The sequence below is a fragment of the Mesoplodon densirostris genome, chromosome 2, assembly GCF_025265405.1.
Source record: "Mesoplodon densirostris isolate mMesDen1 chromosome 2, mMesDen1 primary haplotype, whole genome shotgun sequence".
Taxonomy (NCBI): Eukaryota; Metazoa; Chordata; class Mammalia; order Artiodactyla; family Ziphiidae; genus Mesoplodon; species Mesoplodon densirostris.
Window position 1 is genome coordinate 17,443,277 of NC_082662.1, and position 15,589 is coordinate 17,458,865.

The window sequence follows — 15,589 nt, forward strand, 5'->3', positions numbered from 1 at the left end:
TCCAGCTAAACAGGAAAGGAGGTACAATGGGAGGAAGTGGAGGGCGTGACAGGGCCTTCCAGGCTGAGGAGGAGCCCACCAGTCTATAGCACTCAGAGTCCTCGGCCCGGCCCTCAGAGCCGAGGCCAGCTGGGGGCTCCCCTCTGTTCTACGAGGCGCTTCCTGCAAAAGCCAGGGCCGCGGGACAGGAAGGGTCCCCTGAAGGTGGGGTTCAGTTTAGTGACATTGTGGCCAACAGTCGAGCACCAACTCAGGGCCACATTGGAAAGACCGAGGGGAAAAGATAGACTCCCTTGCTTTCAGCTGCTCACTGCCCAGCAGAGAGGCAAATAAAGAAACAGACTGGGGTGGGCAGAGGTTCAATCTGGGAAGGCTTCCTAGAGGTGGGGATGCCTGGGCTGGGTCTTAAAGAATAACGAGAAGCTGGCCAGGTGAATGGGGAGGGGAAGGGAAAAGGGGGGCCTGGATCCTAAGGGGTGCTGTAAGCCAGGTGAAAGACTGGGGACTTCCTCCTGAGGGCTGGAGGGATACGGTTAGATTCACCCTTTGGAAAAGCCAAGGTGGAAGGAGCAAGGCTTGGAGGGGAGCGGGCATGCAGGCAGGGAGATCCACAGCCTGCCAGGAGGTGAAGGGGGTGACATCAGGGGAGATGAGGAGACCCAGCCTCTGACCTGCGAGTGCCCCCCAACAGCTGAGGGGACGGCTGCCCCTAGGAGCAGGTCACAGCCTTCAGGGAGCCTCACACTGGCGCCTGGGGAATCTGAGGCTGGTCACCTTAGGGAAGGGCATTGAACAGCCTCATGGTCATCACTGGCTATTTTGTGAACAGAAAATGACTGGGGGTTGCTGCTCTAGAGGAAGAGGAAGACAAGAACTTTTTCTGGAAAAAAAAAAAAAAGATGGGTTCTATAACGGAGAAAAGGAACTTGAGGCTTGGTGACAATGCTGTGGAGGTCCGGGAGGCTCGGACACAGAAGCAGCTGTGTCAGGCGGGGGGCGGGGGCGGGGCGGGCCGCCTCCTGAAATCCCTTAAGAACCTTTTTAAAAACGTGAGACATGAAGATTCTGACCACGCTACTGGTGCAGACACGGTTTGGGACGATGCTGACATGCTCACAGCAATCGACGTTTATAAAGTGCTTTTTCAGAGGCATCAATTCTCTCACACAGTTTACCCTGGGCACCGGTATTTCAGAGGCCCCCCCCAAAGGATTTGCCTTGTCTGGGGATGCTGACATTTACTTTTCCTGGACCCCTGAGCTGGTCTCACCTTCTGCCTCCCACTCTGGGCCTCTCAGTGCCCCCATTACCAAGGCTCAGCTCGTTGCGGGAGAGGGGTGAAAAGCTAAGAGATGGAGCGATCTTGGTGTAACAGGTACCCCGTCCCCTCGGAGGCCAAGGATCACAGCCGTCAGGGCTGGGGAAGCAGAAAACCCTCTCTTATGTGGACAGAGCAATACCGAGGTGCAGGGAAGCTGAGGAGGTGAAAGGGAGAGAAAGAAGAAATAAAAGGGAGAGGATGAAAGACAAAGGGAGGGAAGGAAAAGAAGAGTAATCATGGCAGGTATTGTCTGAAGGCTTTCTATGCTCCTGGCATCACGTTCATTCTATTTTGTTGCTAGATGATGCTATTCTATCTTCACAACATCCCTAAGAGTAGGTATGAGTACTAGCTCCAGAAGAAACACAGGAAGTGGGGCGAGGAGACAGCGTGAGAAAACCCACGTCCCTCCCAAACCCACAGTCTCAGCCGAGTGGCCACGCTGCCCCCCAGGAGCCGCAAGCCGAGCTGAGCCTCATTGTTTAACGTCAAACAAACAGATGGTGTTCACTGCAAAACTTAAATAGAATTAAGTCAGAATTAAATTAAAAATTCATATTTCTAGGCAGAAATGGCAAACGGAATTTGAAAATAGGGTTTTTAGCCTCTGTACTATTCTTTGCTCGACTTGAACTACCAGGTTGACGGGCCTCTTGGTTTCTGCACAAGCCTCATGTCTGAGGGCAGAAGAAATCCAGAGGCATCCTCCCGTGGCAGGAGAAGTCACCGGGAGACTGCGCCGGGATCAAGAGGCCTCTCCAGGAGACCCTGTCCAACTCCTGGGTGCAGCGGACAGGGGCGGGGCTGTGGGTCTGAGCTGCTACCTGGCTCCGTGCTGTCTCCTCTCTGAGCCCCTCTTGTCCCCGCCTTGCCTCCTTCAGAGCCGGCCTTTTGGAAAGGAGGGCATGCTGATCATGAAAGAAGGGTCTGCAGAGACATGGAGGGTCGGGGGGTTAGTGACGGGCAGCCCTCTTGGTCTCTGGAGAGGTAACAGGGAAGGGGCATCAGTCAAGGCGCAGAGCTGACGTCTGGAAGATGGGGTAAGGATGACCGTGAACGCTCAGCTCACTGGCAGGCTTAACATCCTAGCGACTGTCGTGTGAGGCAGAGAGAGAATGAAACAGAAAGGAAAGGATGCGCTCGCAAGACAGGTGGAGAGGGAGCCAGAGAAGGAAACAGAGCTGGAGAACGAGAAAGAGAGAGGAACGAGGCAGGAACCGTCTAGCTGTCCAGCTCAGGAGTTCCCAGGGGACAGCCAAGGGAACAAAGCCCTGATGAGGGATAGATATTGGGTTACAGAAGTGAGGGCCTGGTTCGGCAAGGTTCTGCAAGAACGAGTTCTGCAGGCGAGGATGGGACACCACGCCCGGGGCCCAGGAGACAAGCCAGCAGAAGGGGCGGGGAGCCTGGCTTTCAGAGGAAGCAGGGGCTCCAGAGGGAAGGCAGAGTCTTTTCCTGAGTCACCGCCTGGCCCCCCAGCGACCTGGGCTGAGTGGAGCAGCGAACAGGAATCAGTCTGGCCAAAGGATTGGCAGGGAGCGCACCCGCTGCAGCCCGAAGGCCAGACCACTCCGTGAGGGCTGGCAGGGAGGTCTGGCTGCCTGCCTTGAAGTCAGCCTTTCAGAGCAGACAGACCAGGACAGCCTGGCCCTGCGTGATATCCTGCCTCCGTCCGGGTGTTAGGTTGGGGAAGTTTCTTCTAGCACAGTTTCTATATGGTGAGCTTCTGGCTGAGGCCACTGGGGCCAGGCCAGAGTGAAACTATAATGCCCTCCTGTCCTCCCCATTTCCTTCCTGAGTCCTACCTGCCCCTCTGCCCCTGTGCCTGACTCTTTTCCAATGACTGAGAACAGCTTATAGTAGTACCTGTTGGGAAGGAGGGGACTCCTTATATCTAAACAGGATCAAAGTCTAGTATTTAGAAGAAGCACTTTCTAGCTCTCTTTGCTTCCCAGAGAAAACACCCAGCTGCTGATGACACAATGGCACGGGAGAAAGGGCACCAATCCGAGAAGTCAAAGGTCAGCCTTGACTTATCAAGATCCCTCGTGCGTCCCTGGGCAGCCTCTGGACCTCAGTCACCTATTTTTAAAATGAGGAAGCTGGATGAGGTGCTAGTTCTGATCAGCTCAGATCCCAGAACAACTCGAAGGCCAGGAGCATAAAGATCTAACAGGCAGGTAGAGCTGAAAGGGTCTCCTGGTAAGCAAAGAGGTCTCTGTAAAGCACTCAGTGGGACTGTCTCTGAAATCACCTGCTAAAGACAGCTCTGTGCATGGCAGGGGGCGGGGGTAGAAAAAATGAGAAAACCACCACTAAGAATGAAATATCTCAGCTTTCCTTTTTCTTGAAAAAAATGATTTTTAGGATTAACTAGATGAGTTTCAAAGGTTTTGGTAAACAGTTGTGGCCCTCTGTTCCCCAGTTTAGGCTGCAAGTGTATCTTTAGCTATTTCTCTTTGAGCCACTGGGGTGTGGGGAGACTAGGCAGCCAGTTTGAGCAGAACAGAGGCAAAGCTACTATATTTAGGGCATCACTGAGATATCATGCCTGGTGAGTTCTGATAATGATCCCGATAACAACCAAATGCATTTTCTGTGCATTATACATGGTGCTTTCACTTATATTGTCTCATTTCAAGCTTTGCAACAGCTCTGAGAGGTGGATTAATATTAACCCCATCTTGCCAAAAAAAAGCGGTTTAAGTGAGTAGTTTTCAGGTCTCAGAGACCATGAGAGGCGAAGCTGGGGCTCCGTGTTAGAGATGGGGCTTTCAATTCTGTACTCAGTCCACAGTGACTAATTTTAGATGACTGTAATTAACTTGTACCTCAAATACGAGATCAAGGGAAAGAAAAATCCTCTCAGGTGAGGTACAGGTAGAAATTTGCTCCAGCTAAATACAGCACTTTGTCAGCATGTTCAGGCAAAAAGGTGGCAAGTTTGGCTGAAAGATGCAAGTTTTCATTTACTAGTGTTGGTATCGACGACTTTGAAGTTCCGAGAACCAATGGGCTTCCAAACCTTGAAAAATCAAGTAGCTGCTTTTAATAGCTGCCCGTCAAGAGAGGGAGATTTGGGGGGACTGGGTCCATTTTAAAAAGCCTAAAATTGAGGGAGCAGTTGCGTTTCTAGCACTCACTCACAGGAAATTATTCGAAAGTCTAGAAAATGGTCACCCACAGTGTTAGAGATACTGGGCCTACTGTCCAACTGTAGCAGATTGAGTAAATATACTTTTATACATTGGTACCGTAAAGTATTATGATTTTTAATGGCAGCATGTTTTGGAAGTATTTTTTTATTGTATTTTTTTTTTTTTTGGTCCCACCACACGGCTTGCGGGATGTTAGTTCCCCAACCAGGGATCAAACTTGGGCACTCGGCAGTGAAAGCGCTGAGTCCTAACCACTGGAGCACCAGGGAATTCCCTGGAAGTATTTTTAAAAATTGAGGTACAGTTGATGTTTTCGAAGTTTTTAACAACATAGAAAAATGCTTATGAAGTGGCATTAAATGAAAAAAGCAGGACAAAATATTGTGTACTTAGAGTGAGTACAACTATATTCAACTATATTCTAAAATATATATAAGCAAATGTGAAAAACTAGAAGCGATTATCTCTGAGTGGTGGGGTTACTGTTTCTTTGTAAATCTTTTTTTATACTTGACTCTTTTTTTTTCCACAAATGAGCATGCAAAGTTTTTATATTGGAAAAAAAATCCCTATGATTAAAAACATAAAATTAATAGAAAACTCTGCTTTGTAAGATGAGATAAATAGGTTCTTGACTCTTAGAAGAACAATTGTTAGCTAGTTCATGTTTGCTTTAGGGAAGTCGGGGAGTCTCAAGGAAAGCCAGGCTGGGTACCCACAGAAATGCCTCCAAATCCTTGGGGCAAGCTTTTTGGCTTTTCCTGTAGTAAAAATGGGGGATTTACCCAGTTTGGCAGTTTGGTGTACTGCCAACCAGTGGCACTTTGCACTCCAACCACATGATAGCTGTGTGACCACAGGAATGTCCCCAACCTCTCTGAGAGTCAGCTTTGTCATGTGTAACATAGCCACAGGAGCCCTTACCTCATGACCAGAAAAAAACCCAAGAATCCTAGCCGGCCCAGAAATATGCATTACACCCATTTTCTCTAACTCCATTTTACAGATGAGGGAATTGCGACTTAAAGAGATTAAGCTGCTCACCCAAGATCACAAGTGGTGTCAAATTCAAAGCTGGGCCCCCGGCTTCAGAGACTGGGCTGCCTCCACTCTGCCAGGCAGCCTCAGGCGGATGAATGTACTTTGTGGCCTGAAAAAAGGCTATACCCACGTGGGCTGCTGTTATGATGATGACAACACAGCATATTATTTTGTTGTGAATTCCGAAATGCTTCTGTGCTGATATATTTAGAACCTTCTGTGAAAGATGAGACTGAAAAAGATTGCTGATTAGATTCTGTTTTGATTTGGAAAGGGAAAAGTGCCTGCCACAGCAATCTAATTTCCTGCTGGATTTAGCCTCTTAAGAAGGGTCTATGGGATAGAGGGTCTAGACAGACTGGGTTTGATTTCTCACTCCGAGATTTCTAGCTCTGTGACCTAAGGCCAATTGTCTCCCCTTTTGGAGCCTCAGTTTCCTCATCTGTAAGTGGGAACAGTAATCCCTATAGCTCATGGGGGTGGTCCTGAAGTTAAGTGGGATGATGTAGGTAAAGGTGCTCTATTCCAGTGGGCAGACCACTTGGGATCATGAGTTTGGATCTCCCTGGGCCTATTTAGCCAGCCTGGAGGAGGGACTCAATCAACACTGTTTCCCTTTACTAATATTATTATCCCAGCTTCTAAGAGCCTGAGTAGGGTTGAGCTTGGCAGCCTAAGTTTCCACACACCCTAAGTTTGCCCTTCGGAGGCGTTGTGATTTGTTGTCAGTTCACTGGACAGCCCCAAGACTCTCCTCAATGCCCCCCGTGGTCAACCTGGCAGAAGTCCTCCTGGACTCCGCTGCTCCAGCCTCTCTTTAAGCCGGTTTTTCGGAAGTCAGGTCACAGGGCCCCCTTAGGCATCCTTCATATTTCCAACTCGCTCCCACCCACCTGCCTGAGTCCAAACCCAACCAGGGCTGAGGTCCTGGTCAGGACTGTCCCAGCTCAGCCCCGCAGGGGAAGAAGAGCGCAGAAAGAAGCCACACTCACTGGTCTGCTACCAGGCAGGGAGGCGGTGGGCATATTGGAATCCCACAGGGGCAGACCCTGGGTGGCGGAGGAATTGGGCTTCCTGAGTAGGCTGAAAGGGGCAGGGAAAGGGAGAGCAGATGATGGGCTCCAACCCCCAGCAGACTCAGGGACTGGGGGGAAAGAGGAAGAATGGGGTAATGCCCACCAGACAGGGTGACCAACCACCCCAGCTGGCCGAGCACTGATGGGATTCCAGGGCTTTCCATGCTACAAGTGGGACAGTTTTAGACTCTGCCAGTAAAGGGCTGTGTGACCCTGGGCAGGTCTCTCAGTACTCAGGGACGGCCTCTTCTGTGAAAAGAGAACTGGACCAGCTCACCTCTACAGGATGCTTCAACTCTGCCACCTGGCCTGTAGCCCCAGTAGCAGGTGGTCGGGAGGGTTTGGGGAGGTGCAGAGCTGGGGAGGGGAGACCGGTGGGGGGAGTCCAGAGCCTCAGGGGCACTACTAATCCAGAAAGACTTTTTCGACAAGGAGCCCAGAGCTGCCGGTCTGGCACTGGCCCCCTCCCTCCCGGCTGGTAGGATTGGGGCGGGGCGGGGGCGGCACCAGCGCGACTGCCTGGTGGGCCTGGGCTAGGGGCTCACAGAGGGCCCGGGCTCCTACCTGCAGGTGGTTTGGGTACACGTCACCCTCGGAGAGCGAGTCCACCAGATCCTCCTCGTCCAGCGTAGCCCGCTTGTAGGTCGACATCTGCAAGGCCAAGTGCAGCACGGACTCTCTTAGCGCCTCCATGGCTCTCACGCCCGAATGGGGAAGCGGCCACCCGCCGCCTCCGCTGCCGCGCCCCGCCCCGGCCAGGACACCGAGACCGGCCCACGGACCGGCCCGCGGCGGGGGAGGGGGGTTCCCGCCTCCCTCCGCCACCCCCCTCCCCGCTTATGCAACACCGCGCCTCACCCCCAGCGCCGACAGCGCGGCGGCCACCGGCCACGGCGGCCACAGGCTCCGCATGGTGCCCTCCGCGACGCCCGGATCCCCGCTGCCGCCGCCGCCGCACGCCCGCGGGTCTGGCCCGGGCGGGCCCGGCTGTGAGGCTGGGCCGGGCTTCGCACCACCTTCGCGGGCGGGGCCTGATCGGCGCGGCTCCGGTTCCCTCCCTGGCCGCGCGGGGGAGACCACCCCAGGGCCGGAGTCCCTGGGGAGATGGAGGCTGCTCCCTTTCCCAGAGGTTCGGGGTGGAGGGGCCTTACCCCAGCAGTCAGGAAGGGGGCTCGCAGCAACCCCTCCTTCGAAGAAACATTAAGCTCCCCTTCAAATAAACCTCTATGGCAGATACCAAAAGTCAGGTATTAGGAAAGTGCCCCTAATTTGGGCTACAACACTCAAGAAAGAGGCTCCTCTCACCATTGTCCCTTAGGGGCCCCAAGAGCGGACTTGCCCATTGGAGCTAGAAAGATTGGGGGAAAAAAGAGGTGGTATAAAAAAAGGCATGTGCCTCCCCTCTCATTTCCGCCATCCTCTAGCTCAGGGGTCTTTAAGTCAGAGTTCATGATGATCTCAGAAAATTCCAGAGAACTCTCCTGACCTAGAATGAAAAATGTTATGTGTGTGCGTTTGGGTGGCTGGAGGGGAATCCCAGGCTCACAGGTGTGACCTTACCCTCAAAACATTAACAGCTTGGGGCCTAGTTGAAAATCAGGAAGGTGACACTTCCCTCAGATGGGGGGTGCTCAGGCACTCTCCCACCCGAGGCCCCAGACAACCCTAACTGAGCAGTTTCCAAAAGGACCCTCCATATCCAGTGAGACCTGGAATCCCCCGCATTTATACATTTTCCTCAGCTTTCCAAAGTGCACCTCTGTTCGTTCCCATATTTGACTCTCACAGTCACACGTGTGTGAAGGAACAGGCACAGAGGGCTGAGGTGACATCCAGGGTCACAGCCACAGTGACAGCTCCTGAGGTCTCCTGGCTTCGCCTTCTGCCTTCTCATAGCCCTCTCTGCAGCCAGAGCCAGGCTTTAACAGGAAATTCTGATCTTGTTACCCTTGCTTCAAACTCTGCAGGGACAGTCCCTTTACCAGTCCCCCATGGCCCCTGCTCACCCTGACCCTCATCTTGTGCTGCTCCCCACCTCACTCACTCAGGCCCCAACTTCTCTGGCCCTTCCTCTGGTCCTCAGATTCTCCAAGTTTCTCCTTCCCTCAAGACCTTTATAGCGCTGTTGCCTCTATCTGGAACATTCTTTCCTCATCTCTACTCCTCCCATGGCTGGCTCCTGCTTCAGATGTCAGTTTAAATGTCACTTCCTCAAATATCCCAACCATCCTAAGTAGACACCCAAATTCTCGATTACGACACTTCATTTTCCCCTTCATAGTATTTACTGCAGTCTGTTATTTATTTATTTATGTTGGTTTTTAGGTCTATCTCCTTCCCCCTCCCCAGAACTGTGAGTTTTATCAGGGCTGGGACCTTGTCTGGCACAGAGAATCCCCATCACCTGGCATACCACAGGTGCTCAATAAACTTAAAATGAATGGTAGAACAATTAGAGGGGAAGTGAAAATTACTCTGGGGACGTGCCTTTGAATCCCTGTGCATCTAATTTTGCAATGCCCGAAGACAAAGGAAACGTGTCTAAGCACCTGGGAGACGCAGGGTGCAAGGGAAGAATGTGAATTCTGGGGTCTTCTGCTCCACTCCCACTGGGTGCAGGACTTCCCATTACCCACCCGAGAGAGAGAAAGAGCTCCCAGGCTGCTTCATTTCATGCTGGGCTACAGCTGGGCTTTTTCTGAAATCGGGACTCTCAGCTACACTAAGCAACAGGTGTTAACTGCCCCAGGAAAAGACCCTTGAAAAAGAAATTCAAGTCACCAAACATCTCTACGGCCTGGCACAGCAGCTACTGTTTCCTAGGCACCTAGGGGTATGAGGTGTTTGTCAGTTCTTCTACATCCATCATCTCATTTAAGCTCTTGGCTCTGAAGCAGGTGTTCTTACAGAACCTGAAACTGAGGCTCGGGGAAGTAACTTGCCCCGGTGTAGTGAAGCAATGGGTCCTCCTTCCGTCTCAGCTCAGAGGTCAGCCCTTCCGGAAAGCTCTCCTGACCATTCTTCTCTGACCCCAAGCAGCATCTGGCCCCCTGCTCTGTATCCTCCGCCTCCCCAAGCCCCCCATCCCATGCTTCCTTTTTTTTTTTTTTTGCGGTACGCGGGCCTCTCACTGTTGTGGCCTCTCCCGTTGCGGAGCACAGGCTCCAGACGCGCAGGCTCAGCGGCCATGGCTCACGGGCCCAGCCGCTCCGCGGCATATGGGATCCTCCCAGACCGGGGCACGAACCCGTATCCCCTGCATCGGCAGGCGGACTCTCAACCACTGCGCCACCAGGGAAGCCCCCATGCTTCCTTCTATTGAAAGCGCACAGCACCTTAAGTAGGAGAACCTTGAAGGCAGGGGTTGGGTCTCGTCAGGCCTTACGTCCCCAAAGGCCTAGTCGGGGGCTGGAGCCTCCACAGGCGTCTGAGCGAAGGTGAGAAGCGAAGGAGGAGGCTGGCAGCCCATCCCAGGGGCCGAGGCCAGCCTGTCCATGGAGGGATGACGAGGGAAGCTCACATACCTCCCGAGCAGAAATCCAGAAATCCGCCGAGACGAAGAGCTGTTTATTTTTCAGCACACAAAAGATGAGGGGCCCTTCCTGAAACGCTGCCGGCCCCGGGCTGGGGAGTGAAACTGAACCCACCTCAGACGTGGGAATGGCTTAGCTGGCTCCGCTCCATGGGGAGCACAGTGGGCCCCAGTCAGCGAGTGACATTCCAAAGACAGGGCAGCCCTCTCTCTTACCCGCCAGGTTCTGGGCGGGGCCTTCCACACAATGTCTTGCTGGATCCCCACACCCACCAAGAGCCCCAATCTCAGCAGGTATCACTTCCCTTTTAGGAGAAGTGGGAGGGGACTAGGCAGGGAGAGGGGCTAGGCAGACCAGACACCTAGAATGAGCCACTGGGCCCAAGGTATCTCTCCCGACCCCGTGAAGCCCTGTGATGTGGGGATCACCACCTCCACTTTACAGAGGAGAAGACTGAGGATTGGGGAGGTGGCGGCACACACCGTCCCCCGCCCCTACGGCCTCCCGCCCCTGCCCCAAGTCACCTGGCCAGAGAGTGAGATGCCGGGATGTGAATCCTTGCTGCCTGACCTCACCATGCTGCCTCCAGAGAACCCCAGGCACTCAGCTAGTAAGGGGTAGCGCTGGGCCTGGAACCTGGGTCCTGGCCTCCTGGTCCCGTGCTCTTTGTGGAGGGGGAGCTGCTTCTTCAGGTGGGACCTCGTGGAGTCCAGAGGCGCTGAGTGGCAGGGCAGCCAGCGCCGTTCTCCCTAATCGCCTCATTTGCGGTTGTGGGGACGCCCGCAGCCAGGGAGCTTCAGGGAAGGGGAAGAATCTCTGCTGCTCTGGAGGGAGTCTCTGCCTTGATCTGCTCGCTCCTCTCCCAGCTCCGCTGAGCCCCTGGATGTGAAATGTGGGCCTGGTGTTCGTTCGCGTGAGAAGGGCTTGGCGGAGACCAAGAATGCAGGAGTGGGAACCACGGTCCCCAGTCCCCCCGCTGCACAGAGAAGGTGAGGAAAGCCAGATGGAGGGTGTGATGGTGCCCAGCTCTGGAAACCCCACCCTGTGGAAATCAAAGGCCTGGGGTGAACAGAAATGAGAAGTATTATAAACGCTCGTGTGTTTCTGACGACAAAGGCCTCTGGCCCAGGGGCAGGGCGCTGGGTGTGATCCCACCGGGCATTTGCCCCGACTGTGTTAGTCACTCAGATGGCTCTCCGGGTTGGTGTGCCCAAGGGCGGGGGTATCTTCCAAGAAATCTAGGAGCCCGTCAGAGGCAGCTACAGTGAAATTCGGAGGCTTGTGACTCCGTACCACATCCTCTGAGCCATTTTCACATTGTTTCTAAGCTTCAGCTCCTTAGGGATGCTGCCCTTTGTGGCCAAAGTCCCCGTCAGTTCTTGCCTCTCATGCCAGTAATTAGTTGAGATCTGTTGAATCTTTACATGTCATCTAATACACACTCAGGTTATATGTTAAATACTTACATTGAACAAGCACAATGACAGAGTGAGTAAAAGCTCTAGTCCCAAACCTCAGTTCAGACCCCCACTATGCCACTTCCCAGTTGCGTGAGCCCCGGGGGAGTGACTCGGCCTCTCTGTGCCTCAGCTGTCTCATCTGTAAAACGGGGATGAAAATAATAGCACCTCCCTCGTAGGCCTGTTGTGATACTTAAATGGTTAATATAAAGTGCTTAGAACAGTGCTGGGCACACAAGCATGTGCCCACCAAGTGTTAGCTGCTATTATTTGTACCATCAATTCTTATAAAACACAAGGCTCAAAAGCCTCCAATTGATCCCCACCACCTAAAGAACAAAATCCAAACTCCTTCGCTTGGCATTCAAGGCCACCTGGCAATTGGCCCAAACCTACCTCTCCAGACTCACCCTTCCCACATACCTCTCAGCTGTGTGGCCGTCACCCTGACACCTCATCTATCCCTCACTCAAAAGGAGTTTTCTGAGTCCTTGATGTTTGTCAGGCCCTGTGCGGCAAGCTGAGGGGGCAGCCCTGAGTAGGACTTGGTCCCTACCCTCAAGGGACCTATGTTTCCCAAGACTGTGCCCCTTCCACCCCAACTGCTGCTCTCCATGACTGGCCTACCTCCTCCTCCATGAAGTCCACCCCCCCTCAGTCAGAGGGAATTATGCCCTTCCCTCTGGTGTACCACCGGCATAGCACCTGCATTTTGTTCAGGCCTTTGTCTCGCTGTCTTTATCCCAGGGAGGGACCTGGGGGGGATGGGCAGCAATCATTTTATTTCCCTCCATCCCTGGTGTCCAGCCCAGAACCTGGTATATAGATAACTGGTTAATTTGTATCCAAGATTTTCACCAAGGCAAAGGCATCTGTGACTTCAGCAAAGAAGAAACAGTAGAGTTTAGTTACTTGATGACAATGTAAAATTCAAATAGGACAACTGTGGGCAAGGGGCATATAGTAAAAATACAGTCATCACTCCTGAAGATGACACCATGTAACATCTATTACTACTATTACATTATCTATGACATTGCTCAGTGTCTTTTACATGAGAAATTTCCATGTGATTAATTTCTTTTTAAATTTACCACAAAGTTCTTGGAGGAGTGAACTGCTTCTTAGCTCTCTGATTATAGGAATCACAGTTATTGGCTGAGGAAGCTCACAGCCAAATCAGAAGCTCACCTATGGGCCCTTTTCTGGTCTTTACGTTCAGCTTTGTCCTTGTCCACATTTTCCACTCTATTTTCTCTGCTCCTGATTTTTCATTTCTATTGCATATCATTATATTGGATGTGTTTCAGTTATAACCCATCAGGAATCCTTTGTGGAATAAAGTGAATTAGAAAAAACCTGTATCAGGAACATACCTTGCCTATTCTACTCTCCTGGGAATGCAGCTTCAAAGTATTTATTCAACAGTGGGAGTGAGGCAATAAAGACAGACCTGGGCCCAACTCCAGGTTCTCTGGCTCATGTCACCATGTCATTTCCCTTCTAAGGCCTCAGTTTCCTCATTTATGAAAAGGTTCAGTGTAAAGATTAAGTGAGCTGAAACAAACTGCCCAGCATAGAGCGTCCCATTCCCAAGTGACCTGGCACCTGGGGGACACACTACAGCACCCACCTCATAAATTGCTTTTCTTTATTTTCCTTCATCACCTTTCCCATTTGCTTCTGCTCTCATCCAGGTTTTCTGATCTTGGCCTTAGTTCAGCTGACATTTGTCATGAATTTAGCTCTGTTGCTGTACTCCAGGCAAAACCAACTGACTTCCTGGGTGCCGAGGCTATCAACAATAAGTCTAATTACCAAAAGATAGTATGTACTCTTGATATGGTGCGATCACAATGGTACTTTACCTCTGTGGCTTTCCTCCCCAAAGCATATTACCCCAGTCTAACCCTAAGAAAAATATCAGACAAATCCCCATTGAGGGACAACCTACAGAATATCTGCTGAGGACTCCTCAAAACTGTCAAGGTCATCAAAACAAGAAAAGTCTGAGAAACGGCCACAGCCAAGAGGAGGTTAAGGAGACATGACAACTAAATGTAATGGGGTATCCTCAGTGGGATCCTAGAACAGAAAAAGGACATTAGGCAGAAACTTAAAGAAAACTGAATCAAGTATAGACTTTCATTAGTAATAATGTATCAATGTCAGTTCATTAATTGTGACAAATGTACCATATATTAATAATAGGGGAACTGGGTGTGGGGCGTAAAGGAACTCTCTGTTCTATCTTCCCAATAATGCTATAAATCTAAAACTATTCCAAAATAAAACATTTGTTAAAAAACATAACTGGCTGCCCCCTAAAACAGAAAACAAAGTTGTCGGCACTGACACAAGCCCAGCACTGCCCAGTTCTCAAGGTTCTTTTATCCCCTCATCTTATTTGTGTCTCATGATCAGTCACCCTGTGGAATAAGCCCAGGGATCCCCATTTTACAGATGAGGAGACGGAGGCCAGAGAAAGGAAGCGGCTTGCCTGTTAGTGGCAGAGCTGACACGCAAACCCAGACCTTCCTGACCCTCTCAGGGCCTCCTTCTCTTTTCCAGGTTGACCTCTTCTGGAGACTGTAGGCTGCCCATTCGGGATGTGGGAAATAGGGAGGGTTTTAACAGGGGGCTGGGGCCGGGAAGGGAGATTCCACTTTGTGCCAGATGGAGCTGGAGGCCTGAGCATGGAAAGCGGGAAGGTGGGCAGGAGCTAGGGTGCAGTTAGGAGAGGTTAGTTAGGAATTAAGGGAGGCCTAAAGGTGAGAAAGACTGGAAGGCCAGGGGCACAGAGCATACATGGGAGGCCAAGGCTGCTAACCACCTCCTCGGAGAAGGCAGCAGCCCTGCCGGCCAATGAGTCAATCACCCTAGTCTGGACCAGAGTCCCAGGCTGGGCTCCCCTTAACGTGCTGGCAGTGGGAGACTTGCCCACACATGCCGGGAGCTGAAAAACATTCACCTACTTGGCCTGGTGTTGACTCACCTGCCTGGGGGCCCCGGAGGCACTGAGGGCCTTACCTAGTGCTGCCAACGGACTGTGCCTCAGCGCCTGCCGAGGAGGCCCGCCCACGCCCAAGCCCCAAACCTGGCTAGCAACATCTTCCTTCTTCCCCACGTAGGCCCTCCACCACACCACCACTGACTGTTCAGGCCCCCTGCAAGGCTCCTACCATGCCTCTCTCCACCCCACCGTCCTGATGGTCTCCATCTGTCATCTCTGCCCCTCTGTCCAGGCCCACTTGGCTCTGCCCCGCCTCTGCCTGGAAGCCTTCCCTGATTAGACCCCCAGTCCGCCATCTCCCAGCTGGCTCCAGCAGAACCTTCTAAACTAATTGATATGATCCAGTCACTCTCCTTCTCACGCAGGCTTCCTGGAACTGGCAGAAGAAAGCACGAGCCTTGGCTGGGCTTCCAGCACTGCCCCCCAACCCACCCCAGGCCCTGATCAGCTCCTGGCACCTCTCCAGCCTCTCTCACCCTCCCTCACATGCTTGAACCTCAGTAAACTATGAACAGTCAGCCCCCTAAACACACCATGCTTCCTCTTCCAGGCCTTTGCATGTCCACTGGCCTCTGCCTGGCCTTTGCTCTCCTCCCTCCCCTGGCTAACCCCTCAGCTCCCAGGCATCTTCCTGCAGGCAGCCTTCTTAGACTTTACTGTGACCCTTGCTCTATGCTCCCCAAAGGCAGCTACACAGCCTTCCAGCATCTCATCCCACCAGAGTGACCAGCAAGCAGCCAAGTGCAGCTGTGTGACCTTGACAAAGCTTTCTGTGCTTTGGTTTCCTCATCTATCAAACGATTATGGTATCCACTCCATAGGGTCTTTATACCTATTCAACAAGACACATAAAGTCCTCAGTCCAGTGCCTCACCGAGAAGCAGTGCTCAGTAGATGTTAGTGTGTGTGGCGGTGGGTTGAGAAAGGGCTGGCTCTTCAGGTCACACTGAAGATGATGGAAGACGGGAAGAGGAGGAACTGGGAGGA

General features: G+C 52.3%; 1 protein-coding gene across 2 annotated transcripts in view; it reads right to left on the reverse strand.

The window, feature by feature from the left end:
* ECE1 (endothelin converting enzyme 1) overlaps positions 1-7,534 on the reverse strand; it is a 54,271-nt gene extending 46,737 nt beyond the window's left edge. The window contains exons 1-2 of one of the 2 annotated variants that reach the window (XM_060080580.1): positions 7,455-7,534; positions 7,161-7,247 (exon numbers count right to left, since the gene is read on the reverse strand). In XM_060080580.1, coding sequence (XP_059936563.1) covers positions 7,161-7,247; positions 7,455-7,508 — 141 coding nt within the window. In that variant the 5' untranslated portion in view covers positions 7,509-7,534. The remainder of the gene's footprint in view (positions 1-7,160; positions 7,248-7,454) is intronic. The other variant, XM_060080588.1, reaches the window with a different exon arrangement.
* Positions 7,535-15,589: the final 8,055 nt, after the last annotated feature.